We start from the raw sequence: 24,338 nt of genomic DNA on the forward strand, positions 1-24,338 counted from the left end.
CAAACTGGAAGTTGGTTCCATAGTAACGGTTACTGATAGCAGAAGGCCCATCCTCCAAATTTAGATTTGGATTCTCATTTGGATAGTACAGATATCGTGGAGCCAGGCCAAAGTAAGAACTCAATTTAACCACTTACATACAGTCTTTTTACTTAATACTGCTTCATGGTAAAACTATTGCACTCTCCTTGTCATATTTCATGTGTAATAATGTTTTTGGCACACTGTAACTAACAAAATTACATAAATTGCCTAAATCAGTTATTTCTCAATAATTAGCAACGTTTGATTGTGTATTAATTGATCATGTTTTTTACTTGACACGTTTTCATTTAAAAGTTTAATTTAATAATGGCATTACAACAAGGTTGTTCTGTCCCTGGTGCAGTACACAAACCCTCCGGGAGGGGGCGCTCTTGGCCTATCAACTCCCACAGTAGCAGTCCATTGTTATTTCTAAGGTTTTTTTTTTCTTTTTCTTTTTTTTTTATTCTTTATTTCCTCCCTCGTGGGATACAGACCGCTACACACCGGCCGCCGACAAGTGTGGCCTTATAAAAGCCAGAGTGAAGTCATCGGCAAGGACACAGATCCCCAGAGGAGGAACCGCACACACAGTCGGATGTTCATTCCTGCCACCTGCAGTAAGTATAAAAACCATTCACTTTTACCCCCCCAGACTTTCAGGTTGCAATTGGGAAAGCACGCAAGTATTGGAAGAAATTTGCTCAACTCATCTTGTGGCTCCTAATGCTGTTTTGCGCTCTGATAGAGAGGTCACTTCAGTTTCACGTGGATGCAAGTGAACTACTGAGATTTTTTTTTTTTTTTTTTTTTTTTTTTATTGCGAGGTGTGTGTTTGTGTTTATGTGTGGGTTTTTTCAAAAGACCGGCACAAATTATTCAAGCAGTTTTAATTCATTCAAAATAATTAATCTCATCTCACCCCGGACACTCACTCTTTGAACTGTTGCCATCAGGCAGACGTTTCAGGACACTGAAATCACGCACAAACAGACTCAAGAACAGTTTCTATGCCAGAGCCTTAACTACACTCAATACTGCTAAATAATCAATTGACTTTTTCCATGTGCAACACTGACCGAACCGAGCAATACCTGCCATAGAATCGTGCAATACCTGTATGTTGTCTTCCTGTTTGTGTCCTTTTAGAGATTATTTATTTTTTATAGTTGTTCTTGTTTTAATATATCTATTTTTTTTAAACCATGCACCTTAAAGAAGATAGCATCCAATATCATTGTACCTGTACACATGACAATAAAGACATTCTAATTCTAATTAAAAACATTTTTTTCAGGCAATGTCTTTGAAAGTCATTTGAATTTGTAATGTTTAAACAAATCCTGAAAAAGTAAACTAAATTCAGTATACCGGTAAATGCTAGTTAATCAGTGCATAGACGTTGTATGAGGCAAAACTAGTTGCTTATTTAAAAAACAAACTAACAAACAAACAAAAAACAGTCTTTATCAGACAACAGTGACTATCAGATACACTGATCTTCTCATTGTTTGGGTATTTCGAAGGTAACCCCCTCCCATCCCTCCACTTGTGAGCATAATCAAAAGCTTAATCCACCTGAGTCCTTGCAGGAGTGACACATGCATGTGTGAGCTGCCTAAGACTCGGACAGGACCTCAGGACTCCGAGCTGAGCGGGTTGTAGCTGCAGAACAGTGGGAGACCAGTTCAGACACTGCAGTGGAGCAGCTGAATGCTTGGTGACACCATGTCTGACGTGGGATTTAATGTGATACTGACCACTCTGCTGACCGGCACCCTGCTGCTGGCAGTCCTGGCCCTCCTCTGCTATTTTACCTGCAGACTGGCCGGGTCGATGCCTCTGGGTGGACCTGGCCGCTTTTGAGGTCGGTGATGCGGCTGCAACCGGCCTGCCGTGTCCGAGGTAAAACAGGAACCCTGACAGGGTTTCTCTTGTCTCCGTATCCTTCACACTTTGCCTGGTTAGTGCGTGAGTTTTGCTTTTATAGACCCAGTTTGGTCCAGACCTGATGGAGTCATGCCTCGTTTCGAGATTGAACTTTTTTAGAGGTTAGATAGATAGATTGATAGATTTATTTATTTATTGTACCCTTGGGTAAATCAGGTTTACAGTGAGTGCTTCCTCATACAATCTAAAACCATACACTCAACAACACAGGATAAGATAAAGTGACGACAGTGCTTTATCTAACGTTATTAAGACGTTGTCTGCAAGCTGCTTTGAGATTTGTCTGTACCTGCCATGCAAAGTGCGTGGTGTCCAACAACAGCCCGGGGCTTGATGAGAAAGAGCCAACGAAATAGATAAAAATGAAACCAAACAATGCAGAATTCTTACTTTCAATTAAGAGGGGTTGGTTTTCTAGTTGTTTTCACATTATACTTTCCATTTTGTTTGAGTATATGGGAGTTTTCCCAGAAGTACTGTTTGGATACAACAGATGAATAAAGTGTCATGAAAGCTGTGGCATCTTGGAACTTTTTGTTGACGATTGGATGGGTCTGCTCCATCATTTTGTGTTAATCCGCTTTGTTAAACCTCTCAGTGCTCCAACGCTCAATCCCATTAAAATGACCTTGACTAGAAGCACTGGGAAGAAAGGAGGAGGGTGTGGATAATTACAGATGAAAGCCTTACTGGCGAGACCCATAAGGGTCCCCGTTGTGCTGTTGTGACCGGTACCATTTCCCCTTAAACTAAACGTTTGTGTCACTTCTCCTGGAAGGTGTTTGTGAGTTCAGAAATCCACTTTTTAAGTGGTGATGAGAGCAAATGCTAAAAGGTAAATGTGTCAGGTGGACCATTCTGACTACTTTCTTATTATTGATTAGGTCTTTATTTTTCTAACCAAACAGGTCTGACCAACTTATATGAAGTAGTGTTGAAATTCGTGTTGTGTTGGTCAAATTGGGGCTAAAAATGGAAGAGAATTTTTCTATATAAGTGCCGAAGTAACACCGATGTGAACGCCGGGATGCAGATTTTCACAGCGTTTCATTGGATTCCAACAAGACAAGCTTTTTACCCTCTAGTTAGTGATTTTAAATGTGTCGCTGACCAACGTATCTATATTTATGCAGCTTTAATTACATGAAACAAGGCAGTTGTACTCTTTCTGTCCTTCCTGCAGTTGTACTTCACCTAAAGTTTCAGCAAAGCATGGATGGAAAAGTAAAATCCCTGCTTCTTTAAAAGCAGAATATCTGGATTAATTCAGTGACATATGATGCCTTGCCATCTCTGGATGTTGAAAGGATGATGCTAAAGGAAATCTAAACTTGTGAGCTAAATATTCCATTAGTGTTTGCATTAAAAAAAAGTATAAACTATACAGAATAATTTAAAGTAAAGACCGGGTAAAACTAGTCATAAATCCTGAGGTCCATTGTCAGGTTTGCTATTAAAAAGGTTCAAGGAACAATTTAGCTTCATGTCACGATTGCAGCAGAGAGATCCAAAATGCAGGAGACCAGGAGGAATGATAATAAACTTGGTTGAGCGGGCGGCCCATGTTTGGGGGCTACAGTTCTCAGCAGCCAGCCCAAGTTTGGCTCCTGGCCGGTGGCCCTTTGTTGTGTGTCCTCCCCTCTCTCTGACCCCATTTCCTGTCATGTCACTTTCAATAAAGCCCACTAAAACCCCTAAATCTTAACTGAAAAAAAAAACACCCCAACAACAACAACAACATTATTTGTAGCTATAAAAACCAAGATGAAAAATGTCAAAACCAACTCTCTTAATCAGCTTAAGAAGCACCTGCGTCTATGTTCATTCATAATATGGCTCTTACGTAACAGTCAGGATTGAAGGAGATGGATCCAAAACACAGGAGATCAGTGAGCCTGGAGTAATAACAATACTACCTTTTATGTAACCTACAACGCCATTAAGGCATGTTATTCAAAAAGCATCTTATTCAGACAGTTCAACAGCAGGGTCTCTGCATGCAGAATTTAAATTTAAAGGTCTTGTCAATGTGCCAGAAGCGCTTCATGACCAAATGCCTTGGACCCAGTAAGCAAGGAAATGTCACATACAGTCAAGTATTGTTCTTGATGTTATCATTATTGCGTGTTTCCACAATGTATAATGATCAGGCTGCTTAAATAATGTGTATTTTACATTCCATCCACCCATGATCTCCTGCTAAATCCATATCCTGCCTTAGCAGAGAGGACCAGGCCTCCCTCACCCCCACCAGCTCCTCCCCGATGAAGACAAGGGGTTCCCACGCCAGCAGAGATGTAGTATAATCCCCCCAGCTTGCCGTTGGTCTAAGGTCTTTCTTGCCACCAGGAGGCATCCTAACCAGATGCCCAAACAAACCGCCTCCTCCTGTGGACTCACCACCTGCAGCAGGGCAGTGAGGGTCGGGTGCAGTGGGTTTTTAGGCCAGCAGCCGAAGGCTTGGACTTTGGCACACTTCCACCCCCCGACTATGTTGCGTTGGTTTAATTTAAAGGGATCGCCCACCCTAACTCTAAATCAGAGTTAAATTAAATCATTTTAAATCACTGAATGGCTTGGCTCCCCAATACCTTACTGAACTTCTCCACTCTCACACACCAGCCAGAGCACTGAGGTCGTCAAGTCAGTTGCTTTTAGACGTCCCGAAATCTAGGCTCAAAACTAGAGGTGACCGAGCTTTTGCGGTGGCCGGCCCTAAGCTGTGGAATAGTTTGCCACTAAATGTTAGATCTGCCCAGACCCTAGTGGTTTTTAAGTCTTCTTTGAAAACGTATTTATTTTCTTTGGCTTTTAGTGTGTGACAAATTAGTTCCCCACATCTGTGTGAAGTGATTGTGCACTTTATGTGTCTGTTCTTTGTCGTCTATTCTCTATTATCTATTTTTTATTACTATTTTATCGATCATTTTAGTATGTTAGTGATTTTATTGTTTCTACACTGTGTACTGTGTTTTTCTTTTGGTATTGTTTTATTTTCTTGTATACTGTACAGCACTTTGGTCGACCTCGGTCGTTTTTAAATGTGCTTTATAAATAAAATTGACATTGACATTGACATAACTCTAACCCGAAATGAGCGTTAATATCAACAAAATTAGTGTGTAGTGTCTTTTTGTATCAAAGAAGTGAATGTTGTTAACACTTCAGATCAACGTTGTCTGCAGGTTAAACGACAGGCGCAAACAACAGGTTAACTGGGTTTTAGGTCACTTGACTGTCTTACATGATGCAGGGGTATAACAACAGGTAAAACACTAAACTTCAGCCGAGTTATTAACAGCAGTTTGTCCAACACGACTCAAAAAACCCCAAATCAAAGCCTGAAAACCATGACACTTCAATTCCTGTGTGTTCAGTCAAATCACCACAGAGTAAATAAATATTAAACCCGTTGTCAGAGTCCGTGTGCTACACCTGACACATACTTAAATACTAGTGTCCGTTCTGACTCTCTTGCAGCTGTGACACATCTCGGCTCCTCAAAGTGACATCATATGGCTGTCTAGCTTTGCAGCACAGAGACGACAACATGAAGGCATCCGCTCTGCTCATCATTTGCTCCTGTCTCCTCCCAGTGAGGTCGGAGAAGCCAAAATTCCCTGGTAAGTAATGAGTAACCAAAACAAAACACAGTATAGTTTGACGTTGACAGCAGGTGTTGCGCAAAAAAGATATGTACAAGCTTGTTTAGCATCGTGGAAGCATGTTTCTTCTCTTCTGAGGAAGTTTATTTTTCCAAATGGACTTCCCGTTGTTGAAAAGACTGGATATTTTTTTTGCGGCGGCACTCAGTTTGGTGGCCGTCTCATAACAGGAAAATGTTGTTTGAATTTGTGTTTGTATTGTGTAGCCACGAAACTCTGGGGTCACATTTTCTTTACTGCAATCCAATCAGTCGGGTTTTGGTATATATATTCTGCAAATGTTGCATGATTCATCTGAGGAGACCAGAGAATAAAACTCTGACTAAAACAGATGTAACATTGTTGTGCTTCATTTGATTCATCCTTGGTTGAGGATTTTCAAAACAAGTTCAACAACATCAGTATTCATTTACAAGTCTGAATAGGTTGAAATATTTTTTATTCTGGCCTGATTAAAGTCCCCCAAGGTTCTCCTGTCCAGCCAATGATTTTTTCTCAATTTGTCAATTTAAAGATTAGCAGCTTTTAACTGGATTCAAGGAGATTCTCATGTTTCAAAGTGTAGGTGTAGGTTTATCAGTCGTGAAAAGAGGGAGTCAATAAATGTCTTTTTCTTGTTCTGAACAAGTTGCTTGCCTCTGAATTAGTTGCTCTTGTTCTGAACACGTGCTAAGTATAACAATATTACTGTAGGTTCACTACGGTGAAAGAGAAGGATTTTACCAAATGCCACTGAAGTGTCACTGTTTTATATCACGAACAGCTCCATATTCACCATGTTTAACATGTTAAACAATGTTTTATATGTTGCTCTCTGTGTGATTCCACATGTGCACAGAACAAGAGAAAGATCCCAAGTTTTGGAACGCATGGGCTCAGAGGACCCTGAAGAACGCCTTGACTCTGCAAATGCTCAATAGAAACAAAGCCAAGAATCTCATCCTCTTCCTTGGCGATGGTAAGATGCTGAATGATGATTGTTTTTGTATGAAGCAAAAGTTTGAAAATTCCTAGATTATGTACCGGTAAAAATAAAGCTGGATGTAATTATAGCTTCGAAGGGATTCGATTTTCTGTAAAATAACCTGTATAGGTCCGCAATGTCAGTGCAAACCTGACCACTTCAGTGGTTTAGGTCACTGATGACTGGTTTAATCCAAGGTATATTTATATTTATAAGGATGCGGGGATGGATGAAAAGGCGAATAGGATTTACAAATGTATTCTTTCACACGAGGTGCATGAATAGTAGTAAACAAAACCAATGAATGACAGCTTGGCAGTGTACGCCCATTGGGTGCATGAAAACATGGATCCCACGGCAGGCACAACGTGAGATTCTTGCAAATTGCTGCAGTTACAGAGTACCAGTCTTATTTAGTAGAAGTTGCAAAAAACAAACAAAAAAAAGGAAATAATGTTTAACTAGACAGCATTTCTGAAGCATTGTCTACTTGAGACTCGTAGGAGTCTGTTTGCAGAACTCAGGCTCAGGTTAAGTGAAAAAGTGCAGTTTAAGTGATGTAAAAAAAAGGTCTTCATAACTATTCAGAAGTGTCCTCAGTCTTCTGAACAATGACAGTAGACTTAGAGCTAGGACCTTAAAGAGAACATGTTTTCCCCTGTTTACAATACAAGGATGGCCACAATGGTGTTACCTTGAAATACTTCAAACTGTTTATTTCAGGGGTTTAGATTACAGGCTAAAAGAAAGAAAAACATTTAGGTCTATCAGATTATAGATTTACAAAATAATGGCCACTTTTTATTTCTTTGTTTTTCTTTTTTACTTAAAACACATATACACATATCATCTTGATGTGGTTATTTTCATGTCTGGGGGTTAATTATAGAGAAAAATCAAAATCTTATGGGGAGTTGATTTCTTCTTGTATAGTGTAGGTTATCTACCAAAGATTCTCTCTGCTTTGGATCTTTTGGGCATTTTAGTTTGTGTTTTTTAGGGTAACTTTCATCTCCGAAAATGTTTTGCCTGACAGCAGGTCGCCCAGCTCAAAAATCTCAAAACATGTTGATGGGTTGCCAACTGTGGAAAATGAAACGGAGAATAAAAAGTGTCGATGTTTGAGTTCTCTCCCCGTCCCCGCTGAGGGAAAATTCAATCTTAAAAAGAAAACCTGTTTTTGTTCCTTAGGGATGGGTGTTGCCACGGTGACGGCCGCTCGAATACTCAAGGGTCAGCTGAACGGACAGAGTGGAGAAGAGACGCTGCTGGAGATGGACAAGTTTCCTTTTGTGTCTTTATCCAAGGTCTAACTCTCATACAGTTTGACACAAATGCATGATGAGTAATAGTAATGTACTTTATTTAAAATCTTAGGATATCCCCAACAAAACATACCAAAAAAAACCTACAAAAAAAACATCAATGAAGGCATGGAGGAGACAGGAAACAGATGGATGTGATTAAAATACAGAACAGAGAGGAAAAGGAACCGAACAAACAAAATAAAAAAGTGGAAAGTCTTAAAACAAAATTCAGGCCTATCGGAACAATGACTACGTTTACATGCACTCAATAACCCTTTAAAAACCCGAATATTGGCAATACCCCGAATTTGTACGGCCATGTAAACACTTTAAATAACCCGAATTTGCTCATATTCCGGTTTTTAAAAACCCGAATATTACCCCTGGGTTACTCCTTTTAAAACCCGAATATTCAGTCATATAAACGCCAAATGGAATATCCCGACCAAACGGAACAGGAATTTGTTTTCTGCGCATGCTCTGTTCGCAAGGAATCCTGGTCTTTTGAGTCCAGGAAGTTCTTCTAACCAGCCTTTCTCGACCGGGGTGTCGCGGCACCCTGGTGTGTCGTCAAAAAATGACCTATTCTGACATTTCATATATAAATACCGTATTTTCACGACCATTCGGCGTGCTGTGTGGAAAGGCATACCCTCATTTTTGTGTCATTTGTGTATTTAAAACACACACACACGGCGCGCCGTCTACACACGCACCGCGGAACACACACACAAGCACGCAAGTGTGCGTTTTTAAAAATAGAGCCGGAGCAAAACTTATTTTGATTTACTTTATTTCAGTTTTTACATTAATCAACCCCATCGAAGTCTCATCCTCTGTGTCTGCATTAAAGAGCTGCGCTAAATCAGCTGTGCCAGTCCGGATTCCTCGCTGTCAGAGTCTCTTTCCGTGCCGCGCGGCGCCTCGAAATGCTTTTGCAAAAGCTCGCAAAATAGTCCCAGCAGACACCTTAGCCCACGGATCAACAATCCATCTGCAAACTGTGGCATAACTTGCCTGGCGCTGCTTTCCACTCCTGGAGAAACTGTTCCCCCTCAGTCATCCATCTCTCCCACGCCGGTGCAGCCTTAAGGCTGATTTATGGTCCCGCGTTAAACCGACGCAGAGCCTACGCCGTAGGTTACGTAACCTCCGGCGTAGGCTCTGCGTCGATTTAACGCAGAACCATAAGGCTTCACTTTGAACGGCCGGTTCACACCGACGTCCAGCGGTTGGAGTTACTTTGTCAGACCTCCTGGAATAACAGCAAGCACAGCGTTCATATTTTTCACTTCTTTTTTTACACTGTCTGTGTGAGATGGGTGCGCATAGAGTCACAGATCAGCAGCGATGGTGATGTGTGGAAAATACCACCGGGTCCCCGCAAACATACACCTGCCTAAGCCACTCATCATCATCCCTTCATCCATCCAGCCCTTTTTGAACATTTCTGCATTTGTAGACGGTAGAAAGTACCGGGATAGCGAGATTTACATGAAGTTGAGAGAAAAGTTGCGCAAAGCAGCATTTGTTTTGAATTTGGATACAGGAAGAAGAAGCAGAAATTACGGTAATTGCGTCATGACGTTCTCCGCGCGTCGCTGGTGTGATCGGGATATCCCGAATGATTAATTACCATGTAAACAGGGATAACCCTGTTTACTCACGCATGTAAACTGAATATTCCGAATGTTTCAGTAACCGGAATATTAGCAATAACCCGAATTTTGACTGCATGTAAACGTAGTCAATGTATTGATTTTGCTGTGGCCATTAAAGGATCCCGATGTGACCGTACACACGTTACACCTATTTTAATTTGTTGTGAACAATAATATGAGAACAAAAAAACAAACCCAAAACATCGGAATAATTTAAACTTAGTTTAAATTCATTTTAACTAATTTAAACCGTTAGCAACAGTAGCCTGATTCGAACCATAAATTTTAAACTACCAGTCTAGTTTATGTTAAAAAAATTCTAACGATAAATTGATCTTTACAAAAAGCAGATGTAAAGCGTAAGGAACATTAAAAAAATAACAGCGCTTTAAAATAATTCACATACAGAACTGTGTGTAAAAGATCCGCTGTTATACGCCTGAAGAGATTTTTAGTTAACTCATCCTACACGAGTTGTTACCAGCTGCAAAGCTGGAGGCATCTAGGTGTATACTTTAACCAACCAAACTATGAAAATTGCTCTCTTAGTGGTTCTTAAAAAGACACTGTAAGCAATTCACACAAAACACCAAAACTCTTTTGCGGCGTTCACTGGTTATATCTCCTTACCATCCCCTCATTCTTCATACCCAGAGCTGGCTTCGTAACTTGGAAACAGAAAGGGGCAGCCTGCCCCCCTAACTATAATAAACGTTGCTGCTGCCAATCACCAACAGGGGACGGTTTATGCTTGTGGTTGGTCGCATGAAGTGAGAATGGAGGGAGATGCTCGGGAAAGTTAATGATGGGCTTGTTTTCAGAAGCAGCGCAGGAGGCGGGCGAGGGAGGGGCTCTCCGTGTTCTGTTTTGTTTGCTTTTCCAAATATAAACAGACTTGACATATTCCAGAAATCCCTTACCCTGCCTTTAACAAAATAAAAGCCATATCAGCAATACTGGCAAAACAACTAACCTACTCTTTAAGCGAATAATTGTTATGTATATTTAAGGAGAGAAAAGGGCAGAAACAACAGCCATAGTTTTCCGCAGCTATGTGGTTATTACAGAATAAGATCACATCTAAGGATTTAAAGCTTGTTCTGCAAAAATGTGCATTGCTATCAAGACATCACTTAAACTTAAACCTTGTTTCCTTTATTTTTAGCTATTTCACTCGTTATTTGCTAAAATTCCGGTCTGTTTTACACAAATGATGAAACGCATTTTAAGGACCATGCTACATATTTTGGAACTGTGTAGAAGCTGAGAGCCACACAAATTGAAGGATGTTAGTAATCACTGACAATTAAAGTGAAGTTCTTTTCTTTTGTTACAAGAATAAAGATAATTGCAGCCTTATTCTGAAACTCTGCACCCCGGGATTGTTGGGTTTTTTTTATAGACTAGCTAACACATTGCAAAGTGAAGAAAAGGTGCTGACGTATCAGCAACTTGTGTTTCTGCAGACGTACAACACCAACGCTCAGGTGCCGGACAGCGCTGGGACAGCCACGGCTTATCTCTGCGGCGTTAAGGCCAACGAGGGCACCGTCGGCGTGAACGCAGCTGCCATCCGCTCCCAGTGCAATACCACCCAGGGCAACGAGGTCACCTCCATCCTGAGATGGGCTAAAGACGCAGGTGAGGACACACTGAATAAACTCATCAAAATATAGTACATTTTTGTGTAATTTTTTTATTTTTCTGTGTAAATTGCAGAATTTTCTGCATTTCACGCCTGTGGAAACAGTTATGGGCAGCATGGTGGCTTGGTAGTTCGTATTGTAGCGTTACAGCAAGAAGGTTCCTGGTTTGACTCCCAGGCCCAGCAGGAGTCTCTCCGTGTGGAGTTTGTATGTTCTCCATGTGCTTGCATGGGTTTTCTCCGGGTACTCCCACTTCGTCCCACAGACCAAAAACCTTCACGGTGAATTGATAATTGTAGAAATTGCCCGTGAGTGAGTTTAGTTGTTGTTTACGCTAACCTCTGACAGTTATGGCCGTGACCCTGCACAGGTTTGGTTTTTCGGGTCGGATCGGGTGTCTATATGCGCAATTTTAACTCTCCAATTAGCAAAATACTGGATACCTTCCCCTGCCTCACCATCATCTGGGCTTGCCTCGACGCGGGGCCCTACGGCTGCTTGAGACCCGGTCGGATCTGTGATTTTTGTAACAAATTTATCAAACGAGCCTTTCAGAGAGGCATTAAACTCTTACATTCTTTAGTTTTTTTCTTTTTTCATCCCCTGATGGAAATTTCCTGAATCTGTCTCGTTCTCTCGACATTGTGTGACAGTTTGTTACACACTCCACCCGTCTGGATCAGAGCACCTTGTGTCTGCGCTTGGTCTGACGCAGTTGTATGGAACAACAGACACGCGCATCATTACACACATATTTATTGATATGCACAGACTAGTACACATTTAGGTCTGTAATGGAACGTGACTGTTGATATTTATAAGGGAAAAAAGGAACAAAAAACAGAGAAAAGAAAAATTGGAAAAAAAAAAAATAAAAATGGCCCATAGCGCGAGGCCCTTTGGGCGCGAGGCCCCGTGCGGTCGCACTGTTCGCACATCCCTTGCGGTGGCCCTGTATGAGGTGACGGAGCTCTCGTGACATTTGTTTTCCTCTTGCTAATTCCCATTTTCAGCTCTTCAACATCCAAAATAGAAAAATGACCTTCAAAGTAATTTGCAAGTACAATTCAGTTGACTAAAAGACAAAACATCACAATAATATCTAATTAATAATAATAATAATAATAATAATAATAATAATAATAATAATAAAAATAAATTTTATTTGGTGGCGCCTTTCAAGTCACCCAAGGTCACCTTACAAGAATAAAAGCATAACACATAAGCATAAGCATAACATACAGCATAAGCATAACAAACAAGCATAAAATGACAATAAGCAGTATTAATCCAAACAACATTAACCGATATTATAGCCACAGAGACAGTGTACAGTCAGAGGGATTATGCCAGTGTGAAAAGGGGAGTTTTGAGTTTGGATTTGAAGGCTACTATGGAGTCTGAAAGTGTTATGTTTGGGGGGAGGGAGTTCCATAGTCTGGGTTAATTGAATTAATTAAGTAATGTATTTATTTACAGGAATTGATTACAAGATTTAGTTTGAATTAAAAATGTCACACCTGGAGAATGAAGCGCTGTGCCAAGACTGGGACGTTATGTTTCCACAGTTAAGGTAGGCTGAAGAGTCGGGTAGCTAGATGTGAGATACACAGTTGGGTAACGGAGACTGATGTACTTTTGTAGGCCTTATTCAGAACATGATTCTGTTTGGGTTTGCTTCACCGATTCCACCGTATGACAGAGGTCTAATTTCTTAATCTCTTGATTTGATAATTGATGGAAAAAACTGTTTAACACCTTAACCTCACAGTTCAGTCCAACTGTAACTCAATGTATGGTTTGAGAAATTATCATGGAACACATATAACATGTTTTAATGCAAATCTCAGCATTTTCCAAACTCAGAATTTACACAGAAGTACACAATGTTGTACAAAAACCCCTCAATAGTTTGAAATAGACGGTCTGACAGGTATTGGGCAATCCTGCTTCTTCAAAAATCAGAGCCCCTTCATGTTAATTTTGTGTCTTTAAAGACAGAAGAAAGTGTGTTTTTACTCTTCAAGGACTGAGAGATGCGTCATGTAATCTGCTTGTTGAACATGTTGTACTCCCTTGAACTTAACTCTATAATGCCGGATGTATCAGCTTTGATACATACATTTCTGAGACCTCCGTACCACCCCATAATCCCCCCAAAATACATTTTTAGACAGTAATCTATTCACAATGATACAAAAAAAGATAGTATTTATTTATTTTTTATAACTGTTAGATAAAATTGTGAGTGTTTGTTAAATTTTGATATAATGAAAATACTTCCAAAGAAAAAAAAATACGATTTTTGTTTATTATTTCATATATCAGGCTTTAAAGGGTTAAAAGACATAACAATAAAAAGGTGCCATAGAGGAGGATACATGACTATCACAGATGTTTAGAGGGTTATCAGTTAAGGAAGGTTGATGGTCAGAACACAGTCAAAAGTTCACCCTCATTCAAGCCTCAGGGCTTGTAGTTCATTTTTCACTTGACCTCATGTGTGCACCTATATGTGCACGGGTAAATATGTGTGAAGATACAGGGATCACAAATAAGTCATCCTGTCAATCCCTTTGGGACTCGTCTGGCGTTCTGCAGAAAGCAAATCGAAATGAAAAAGTGTATCCATCAGGTAATGTTCAATTATGTGACAACCCTTTTTTTTCAGTGGAAATCTTATCCCTTTCTTGATCCTCGATATTCAAAGTGATAATAAATGTCCATTTCAGTCCACACTGGTACAAGACACTCATACAAGTCAAAAACTTCCAAAAATCTTTCTTTAGTCTTACTGTACCTCCATCAGAAGGGGAACATTGAATCCAGTGAAAATACATACTAAGAAGTGTCAAACTGTTCATTAATTAAAAAAAACAACAACAAAACAAACACCCTGATTGAAACAGCTGCCTCTATGTGTTTACTGCAGGAAAGTCAGTGGGAATAGTGACTACGACACGCATCAACCACGCAACTCCAAGTGCTGCTTACGCTCATTGTGTGGACAGAGACTGGTACTCGGACAGCGAGATGCCAGCTGAAGCCCTCAGCGCTGGCTGCAAGGACATCGCCCAACAGCTCTTCGAAAACATCCCAAATATCGATGTGAGTTCAAATCCTTGTGACATCTATCAAATACCATCGTCACGTCAAAATGACGTTTATATTTATAATGCTGTGATAAAATACAGCAGGCAAATGTCTTTTTCATTCCTGAAGCTCGTTAAGGGGTCAAATAAGATCATTACCCTCAGTGTTCAGTATTCAAAAGCCTTCGAAAATTCACTTAACAGATGCCGAAGAAACCAAACAGTGGTTATGATGAAAACAGTCATTTGGTTTCCCAATACTTGGCTTTTTTTTTATAACTTAAATTTCTATTATGTTTTCACATGTAAATAGACAAAACAATACTGCAAACAAGTTACAGATTAGAATAACAATAATAGTAACATTAACAAACTGTCTGGAGATGATCCTCTATTCAGTCCACTGTTCCATTCTGCATTTGTTCAGTTGGTGTCACGTCTTCCAGTTTTCCCAGTTCTTTTCAAATACATTCTCTTTGATCCTTAAAAGATATGTACATTTTTCCATAACACAGATTTCCTGGACAATTTCCAACCACTGTTCCTGTTTCGGGGCATTTACATCGAGCCAGTTTATTGTGACTGCTTTTTTACTTGCTGCGAGTTACACTTTAGTCAAGTACAGATCTTCTCTCGTTACAACCTTTCCAATATTCCCAAGATACATCACTGGGCAAGTATTTGGGATTTCATATCCCAGAACATTTTTTACTACTAAATTTACATTTTGCCAGTATATCTTAATTTTTGTACAGTTCCAGAAGATGCGTTCATGGTCTGCCTCCACATTCCCGCACTGTCTCCAGCAGTTTTGGTGTGTGGCGAGTTGCCAAGATTTTATTTTTGGTGTTATAAAATATCGAGTTAGATTTTTCCAGCAGAACTCCCTCCATATTAATGAGGTTGTAGATGTACATTGTGTCTCGCACAAGTGGTACCATTCATCCTCTTGTATTTGGATCTTTAGTTTTGCTTCCCATTTTGCTTTTATATAGAGGGTTGAGTCCCCTCTGCTCTCCCCCATAGCTTGGTAAAAAGCAGAGATGGGCCGAGACCCCTTCTGTTTTTATGAATCCATAATGACTCCAATCACCTTGTTTCTAGTTGCAACTGGCCTTATCTCTTTTGTGAAATAATCTCTTAACTGCATGTATCTATAGAAGTCTTTGTTTTCGATGCCGTACTTTGCCTTTAGCTCTTGGAAGCTTAGAAATTCCCCACCTTCCGAAACCGTACACATTGCTGTCTTTCCTTTTTGTGTCCATTCTTTGAATACACTGGATCGTGTATCCCTGGTATGAATTTTGGATCGTATGTGAACCACCTCACAGAGTGCATATATTCCTCTTGAGTTTGTATTTTATTATTACAACCCTCCATATTTCTAGTGTGAATGCGACTATTGCAATACTTGGCTTTTTTAGGTGATTATGGGTGGAGGAAGGAAATACATGTTCCCCAAAAACATGTCAGATGTCGAGTATCCAAATCAACTGAAGCACAGCGGTACGCGAAATGACGGAAGAAACTTAGTGCAGGAGTGGCTCGGCCGAATGAAAGAGAAGGTATACTTTTTCTCACCTTTTTCCTTCCTCCCTTATTCCCTTATTCTCTCTTATTCCATATTCCTGCTGAAATTGTTTAATTGAAAGATATAACTGATTTTTTTTTTTTTTTTTTATAGAAAGGCCGTTATATCTGGAACAAGAAACAGCTCTTATCCCTGAACCCAAACAACGTGAATTACTTATTAGGTAAGTCTTTGTGTAATTACGGTGCAGCTGTAGGCACATTCTCTGTGAAATATGCAGTTTTCCTTCCACTGCTGCCATTATCCCAGGTCTCTTTGAACCTGCGGATATGACTTATGACTTGGAGAGGAACCATGACACTGATCCGTCCCTGACGGAGATGGTAGAGGTCGCCATCAAGATGCTGAGGAAGAACCCCAATGGATTTTACCTGCTTGTGGAAGGTAAAATTGTTACACCTGTTTGAGCACAGCTGGGGTTTTTTTCTTTTGGTGGTTTCACAGTTTTTTATTTGTTTTTTGATTGTGGCACTTACTAAGTTCACATCTTTTCTATGGCAGAAAATGTTTCAATTTTGGAGGAAAGGACCAGACTACTAAAGGGACTGTTGCTGATTGGAAACAGCACTGTAACTTGACCTCAAAGATATTTAAATTTTCTTTTTCATCTTTATTTCACTCATTAATGTACATGTATTTTTCATTTCAAACCTGCAGCACGTACCAATGAACAGGAGCAATTTAGTGCTAAAAACTAGGTGACTGAAAACACAAGTATTTCAAATAGGTGATGTCAACTTGATTGTAATGATGATTTGGTACAAAAGCAGAGTTTGTGAGGATTGCCATTAAATCAAAAAACATGCGAGAAATCAACGAAATGTTGAAACAATATATAGTTCAATATAATCAAACAGTTCAAGAATCTGCATAAATCTTCCGTACATTTAGGGCAATGGTGCAAACCCAATCTCTGATCTCCAACCTCACAGATGGCGCTATATCAGCCCCATGTCTTTCATCAAAGCCTAATGTCACCAGCAGAGGTGGAAAAAGTACTGAAAAATTGTAATTGAGTAAAAGTATATTTACTTTGCTTAAATTCTACTCAAAGTAAAAGTAAAAGTACTCATCTAAAAATGTACTCGAGTAAAAGTACAAAAGTACTTCATTTAAAATGTAATTTGAGTAAAAGTTACTTTTATTATTTAATGCAAAAAAAGGACGAGTAACGAATCAAATCCAGCACAAGTTGTTTTAATCAATGATGCTCTGGGGCCTCCCATCATGCCCCGGGGCAATGACGCGAGTATTAATATAATATGTATTAATATAATATATGAATTAATGTATATTATTACATGTATAGTATTACATATATTATTAATGTATTAATATAATATAATTATATAATATATATTAATATAATACATCTGTGGAATGCACGGACACGGCTGTGACGTCAGCCGTGACGTCACCCCCAGAAAGAGACTTTTCTTTGACTTTTCTGGCCGTTATAAAACATTTTTGACTGATATAAAGTCCATGGCTTAAAAATATAGAATACAAAGATTAGTAATTGACGATGATTACAGCTGGAAGTGTCCTATGAACAGTTTTAGAGGCTTCTCTTATTGCAGTCTATGGGAAAAAAGCTTTCTGGGCCCCATGGGATTTTTTGTTGCAGTACCGCGGCTGGCCACTGGGAAAAATCGGCATGCCTGCACCGTAAATTTTGTACTCAGTAACGTGAGGGGGTTCAAATGTAGCAAAGTAAAATACTTGGGTCAAAATGTACTCGAGTAAAAGTAAAAATTACATATTTCAAAAACTACTTAGAAAATTACAAATTACTCATAAAAAGTACTCAATTACAGTAACGTGAGTAAATGTAATTCGTTACTTTCCACCCCTGGTCACCAGACAGGCAAGGGATTACTTCATAACCTTTTGTTAAGCCCTGCAATACAGAGCAACAATCACAAATGCAGCTTTAAACTTTATTGTACAAAAAAGAATCCTCAGATTCACCCTTTTAAGAGATGCTGTTGTTGCCACGTGGCCTGGAAACACGTAGAACATCGAACAGCGAAAACTTGTAGTGTGGTCAAACAAGTCAGTGTTTCTGATCTCTTTTGAAAGAAATGGGTTACTTTGTGCACTGGACCAAAATTATAAAGGACTATTACAGACTGTCAGCAACGAGTCCAAAAGTCAGGGTCTATGGTGTGTTGCACTTGTGCTCTGCATCCTAAATTTAACTTGAAATTATGTTAGCGTAATAGAAGTATCTATTAAAAATTCTGTGATGGCAGAAGAAATGCAAAAAAGTAAACTGAAATTTGAGAATAACATGCTGTTTTCAAAATGATACCTGTTTTTTTTTTTTGGCAAAGCGATGCAAAACCACATTCTGAACACATTTCAAAGACTTAACTGACGAAGGAGTTAAGTACAGGCACGAGACTGGGCTACTTATAGTTCGGACTTGTCCCCAGTAGAAAATGTTTGGAGAATTTGGAAACGAGAATTGTAACAATGACCTTGTACAGTTGCCCATCTTAAGGCTTTCCTGGGCAAATGACCATCTTTGGTAATCTTAGGAGGCAAGCATCCATTGAAATATGGAAAATTGCATTTAGGTTTCACAATATTCTCCAATAACCCTTTTGGGTTCATATTTTAAAAATTCTTCAATTTCACAGTCCACTGAGAAGGCTTAGTATGTCTTTGCGGCAAGAATGGTACAAAATAATTACTTAAACTCTTCACTCATTGCTAAAAATTGTGTTTTGAGGAGGAAAACTAATGGGTTTTATGTTCCAATATTCTTTTTTAAATGTGTTGCCTGTCTGAAATACAAAATCGAATGTATATACACAAATTAAATCAAAGCTGTTTTTGCATTTGCCATATCTTGCCAATCTTTTCTGATATGGTGTTGTGTTACTGGTTTGCAAAATTGCATCTGAAAAAACCCACAAAAATTCTGGAAGAATGCCTTTTGGGCGGATCAGACCAAATGGAAGGAAATTGGCCGTATTTCACAGAACCATGTTTGGAGTCAAATGGCGTGTAATGCTTTGCAAGCTATAATAACATGTAATAACATTGGAGATAATTGGCAATAATATACAGAGCTACATTTGGTAAAAAAGAAACCAACAGCATATCTCCACAACCACCTACTACCCACTGTCACGTAACCATGGAGGATGGTTTGGGGTTATTTTGCAGCTGAAGGACCTGGGTACCCCTAGTCGTTCGCTGACTTTACCATTAACGCCTCTGTATGAAAGCCCCTTGTCTAACAGCTTAAGCTTGACACTTGGGCCATGCAACAGGACAATGATCCCAAACACACCAGCAAATCTGCATCAGAATGGGTGAAGAAAGCGGAAAAAAGGAGGTTTTCTCCAAAGACTTCAACTCAACCGAAATGCTGTGGTGGGACGTGAAGAATACAAGGCTGTGCATTAATGAATGACTGCAAACTTCAGTTAACTGAAGCGACATTGGAAAGACATTCTTCCACGTAAAAAAAAAAGATACCAAGAACTTCAAAAGAAAAACGATTGCTTAAAGTTGTTTCTCCCAAAGATGGTTCTTTAAGCTACTGGGTCATTGGGTGTAGTTAGTATTTTAACCACTGCTTCTGCATTTGGTTGAGGTTTTGTTCAGTGAATAATAATACAGTCTAATATGTTGTGTGTTGTTGCACATTTGACTTCTTTACCCGATTTTAAGATCTGAAAAGTACCAGATGAACTTTAACGCCTTGACACTTTAAAGAAAGTAGATTTTCTTTTTCACACGAGTGGAGATGCAACCAATAAATGTGACAATCTTATTATTAAAAACAGGAAATTTGGCACGGATAACCATTTGTGCAGTTAGACTGTTTAATAGTTATAAGTCAGATTTCAATTAAACCCACCTTTGTGATGGCAGCATTCCAGGAATATTTGTCAACTTTAGTTCATTTTCAGAGATTAAAAATCATACTTGCATGCTCACTTCATGCAGTGATTACTTGAGAAGTGAAGTTGTGTTTAATCTACTTTTGAACTCAAACGAGATATTGAATTCATTGGTGATAAATTCTCCTTTGGCAGGAGGACGTATTGACCACGGGCACCATGAGGGCAAGGCTAAGCAGGCTTTGCACGAAGCTGTTGAAATGGACCGGGCGATTGGCCGGGCGGATCTCATGACCAGCACCCATGACACCCTGACCATAGTTACTGCTGACCATTCACACGTCTTCAGCTTTGGAGGCTACACAGTCAGAGGAAATACTATATTTGGTATGTAATGGAAAAAATCCTAATTTCTAGTGGGTTTTGACTTGTTTAAGCTTGAAGTGCTGTTCTTCTGTAATTACAATGCCCATGGCTCCGCCTCCATCAACAGGCCTGGCCCCCCTACTGAGTGATGTTGATCAGAAACCGTTCACTTCCATTTCATATGGCAACGGACCGGGGTTCAAAATTGTTGACGGGGCAAGAGAGAATGTTTCTACTATTAACTACGGTAAGTGAAATATATTGGCCACACTGGGTCAGTATGTGCGCTTAGAATACATTTAAAATTAATTCATCATTCCAACTTTGCATAAAGAAATTCTCATGTATTATTCAAGCTGAAGATAGAAACTCCAAATTGTGCTTATATAGTCACTAGTAGTGTTGTGTTTGTCAGCCTTCAATTTTAGTTTTAGTCTAGTCTTTGGGTCAAGCTATCATTTTAGTTTTTATTAGTTTTAGTCACGTTCATACTTTCAGTCGACTAAAAGTCTGAGCATTTTAGTCTTATTTTAGTCAGAATTGTCCAGGACCATTTTAGTCTAGTTTTAGTCGAGGAAAACTGATGACATTTTAGTAGGGGTGTAACAATATATCGTGCCACGAAATTTCGCGATACAAAAACGTCACGAAACGTGTCGTGGAGGTGACAACCTGTATCGCAATATTGGGTTATTAATTTTAATCTATTGTGTTGACTAGAAACTTCTGCGTGAGTTTGCGTGTACTTCAATGTCCGCTCAACAGCGTAGGATTTCAGAACATCAACACAGCACCTAGTGCCGTACTGTGGCGTATCACTCCGCCCAATCTAAAACAGACTAATCACTACAGATAAACTGACTAGTGTCATTATAGTCCCTGATTTACATCAGAATATAAAGAATATATTTATAAAATAATGAACCCTGAATTAACAAAATAACCTTAACAAAAATAAATCTCCTCTTACACTTATAAGGTGAGCATGAATCAATCTTTTTTATGATGTAAAATTGTATGTATTTATTTACTTGTATTTATTTATTCAATTTTAGTTGTTAAATTTCTGTAAAAGAAAAAATTCAAGTCATACATGAGAGAAACTATTCAGTTTGTGGCCAAATATTTTTACTTGTATGAAACTGAAGATCATAATGCAAACCTGAAATTTACTTTTAGTTCAGTTTGTGGAAAATGGTTGGCCTGGCTTTCTCTTTAAAACTTAAACAGTTGTAAAGCATTACAAACTGTAACAATAGGGCAAACGCACAGCATTGTTTTGTATTATGTGTCTTTCAAATAAAAGTCAATTTTTTCCAGTCATATATTCCTCTATCAAGGTTTTTAAAAAATACTGCTATAATATCGTATCGTATCGTTATCGTGACCTCAATATCGTGTATCGTACCGTATCGTGAGATTAGTGTATCGTTACACCCCTACATTTTAGTCTCATTTTAGTCAAAGATTGTATGTAGCCAAACCCATTTTACAATTCAAACAAGGTTATCTTATTATTATATTATTGTTACCTTATAGACTCAAGAATACATTCATTTCAGATACAGAAGACTCTAATTTGAGTTTACAACATATTTATTTTTCCGCATTTCTCCCCATCTTTTTCTTTTTTCGATGACGCTTTCGGTTTTCTTTTCCACGTCTATGTAGGAAAGTGTATCCAAAGATGGTTTCTTCTTCTTCTCCCAGCCCCAGAGCAGATCCCCGCGTTTCTCTATGTAACTTTGTTTTTAATGGACATGAACCTAGAGGTCTGCGTTAACGGCATCAGCCTCTAACCTGCAGCTGCATCTTCTGGATCTGATTCCCCGCTGCAGCGACTGGGATTGAGGACGTAATGTCACCCAGCAGCAGAACAACCAGATGAAACTACTTAAAATATGGAGATTAAGGATCTTTGTTAGAACATTTCGTCTCGTTTTGGTCAACGAAAATGAAGACACATTTTAGCAAAGTTTTTATTTTGTAATCTACATTTTAGTCTCGTTTTTATTCGTCTACAATATAGCATTATATATTTAATTATCGTTATCGTCACATGACCAGCATTTTCGTTGCATCTCGTCTCGTTTTCCTTAGATGATAAAGGTTCGTTGACGACGATATTTAGTCATAATTGTCATTGACGAAAGCAACTTTAGTCACAAGTTAGTCCTTTGGATTCAGTAACAACTTGGCATGTTTTCTGGAAGTAACTCAGGAGTTATAGACTATAATGTCTCTGCTTCTGCTCTTTTCAGAAGAAAATGACTACCAGGCCCAGGCAGCTGTACCGCTGAGCATGGAGACTCACGGAGGAGAGGACGTGGCTGTGTTTGCTAAGGGTCCCCTGGCTCACCTGCTACACGGAGTCCATGAACAGAACTACATCCCCCATGTCATGGCGTACGCGGCCTGCATCGGCCAGAACAGGGACCACTGTATGCTGACTGGTGGATCAGTCAGTTTACAGCCAGTCTTCAGTAGCGTCGCAGCCATTCTCACAATCAGTCGACTTCTGTGCTGACGATCCCCAGACACCCCCCCCTTAACCAGTCTTTCATTTCAAGATTTCTGCATGTTTTTTTTTTTAAGTTTTCTAATTTCTCTTTACAATACTTGGATTATGGGACCACTGCTAAGACTATGTTTTAGTTATAATAATAAACTGATAAAAAGCATAGGCAAATGGACAGTATATCTGAGGCATCTCAAAATGCACAGCCCCATTTTTAAAAATATGAAATTTAATGGATAATGTTATTAAAAAAATAACTTTTCATATTCTCCATTAACACATTTGATTAAAGCAGCAGTAGTAGTGGTACTTAGTAGTGATGGTTGAAATCTGTTTTGCAGGTGGACTGAGCAGATTTGATGACCCCTTGGAAACAATAGCTACATGTTTGGTAGACCCTGACCCAGAGCGGTCAAAACTAGCATCATACCATAACTGTGTAGACCCAAATGAGAATCCATTTATTTGTCATTCTAATGTTTCTTTTTCTTGCCAATGCTGTTGTGTAAACATGACATTTCACAACACTGGATCATACAGTCTTAAAGGGTGATCAAACGTTCTATCAGCTTTTGGAGGAAACAGCAGTCAACTTGGAGCTAAATAGTTATCTATTTCAAGTCAGTGAGTAATTTCAAAATGTTATATGTCAAAGAATTTTATCTTAGTGAGTAATATAAATACTTTTGATTCAAATGTGAACAGATTTTGAACACACAGGCTTGAGCCCCCCCCTCACACCGACCGGGATGAAGTGGGGACATGAACTGGATGGAAGGATTTTTATTATTAAAAAATAATGGTGGTGTAATTTTAAATTCTGCTCCTAAATACTTTCAGTCTATTCAGTCAATTATGTGCAACATAAATAAAAAAAAGTGTTGCAGAGATTGCCATAAAAATCACATTTTGAATGTGACCTTTTATTTTTTTAGGCATGTTCAGTTGTTTTGCTAAATGTAAACCTTGTTTAAACAGACAGAATTTGCAAATGTTAGAAATTGTGTTGTATTTCAAATGCAGTCAACAAAATCTACCTCACAAGCTTCCACAACATCACTCATCCCAATGATTTGTCTTCAAGGACACGTTTTAAAGAGCAATGTATTTTGGCCAAATCAGAGGGAAATAAATGTAGAATTGACAAAATACAAAAAGAAAAATACTTCCCATTATGCTGCACAATTTTGATGCTCGCAAAACAGCAATGAGAACGCCCACTTATTATTGTCTTGTCCAAGAACAGATGTTTGTTTTAACTAATAAACTTGTTTTCTAATGATTTCGTTTGTTTTATTAAGATTAATGTGACATATACTTAAAAAAAACGTAAAAAGTAATTATACTTTACATATTTACCTATTGATGCCTGATGTTGCATATTTGATACATACCTTTCTGTTACTTTTTATTTCAATATATAATAAACACTTAAAGTTCAAAAAAAGAAAATCTAATTAGGTCACATATCAGGCATCATGGAGATAATTTTTGTTCCTATCTTGGATTAATTTTTTTTAATCTATGTTGCAATATCTGAGATCGAAGAGAAAAGCTGTATTCTCATCTTTCTTTATGCAAAGCATCACAAATTAATAATCTATCACCCACACACAAAGAAACAGCTGTGTTGTGGACATCTTTTATCTCGGCATGCCAGACATATATGTTGTACTTTTCCATCTGCTCTGATG

General features: G+C 38.8%; 1 protein-coding gene across 2 annotated transcripts; it reads left to right on the forward strand.

Annotated features, from left to right (window-relative positions):
* The first annotated feature begins 514 nt into the window (after positions 1–514).
* On the forward strand, positions 515–23,926 carry alpl (alkaline phosphatase, biomineralization associated). 2 transcript variants are annotated; one of them, XM_061726937.1, is made up of 12 exons: positions 515–644; positions 5,455–5,597; positions 6,478–6,597; positions 7,795–7,910; positions 11,038–11,212; positions 14,150–14,325; positions 15,734–15,874; positions 15,994–16,063; positions 16,150–16,284; positions 19,956–20,147; positions 20,254–20,373; positions 22,388–23,926. In XM_061726937.1, exons 2-12 carry the CDS (start codon positions 5,525–5,527, stop codon positions 22,651–22,653), a joined length of 1,584 nt encoding a protein of 527 aa, XP_061582921.1. In that variant the 5' UTR covers positions 515–644; positions 5,455–5,524; the 3' UTR covers positions 22,654–23,926. The 2 variants fall into 2 exon arrangements, with proteins under 2 accessions (XP_061582921.1, XP_061582920.1); XM_061726936.1 differs by lacking the exon at positions 515–644 and adding an exon at positions 1,681–1,929.
* Positions 23,927–24,338: the final 412 nt, after the last annotated feature.

Source organism: Cololabis saira, chromosome 8 (assembly GCF_033807715.1).
Source record: "Cololabis saira isolate AMF1-May2022 chromosome 8, fColSai1.1, whole genome shotgun sequence".
Lineage (NCBI taxonomy): Eukaryota > Metazoa > Chordata > Actinopteri > Beloniformes > Belonidae > Cololabis > Cololabis saira.

What these genes read in the sequence shown, in the direction of transcription:
- alpl (XM_061726937.1), top strand. Translation starts at nt 5,525, where the DNA reads ATGAAGGCATCCGCTCTGCTCATCATTTGCTCCTGTCTCCTCCCAGTG. An exon ending in GGAGAAGCCAAAATTCCCTG is followed by an intron (nt 5,598 to 6,477) that starts GTAAGTAATGAG and finishes ACATGTGCACAG; the next exon opens with AACAAGAGAAAGATCCCAAG. An exon ending in CATCCTCTTCCTTGGCGATG is followed by an intron (nt 6,598 to 7,794) that starts GTAAGATGCTGA and finishes TTTGTTCCTTAG; the next exon opens with GGATGGGTGTTGCCACGGTG.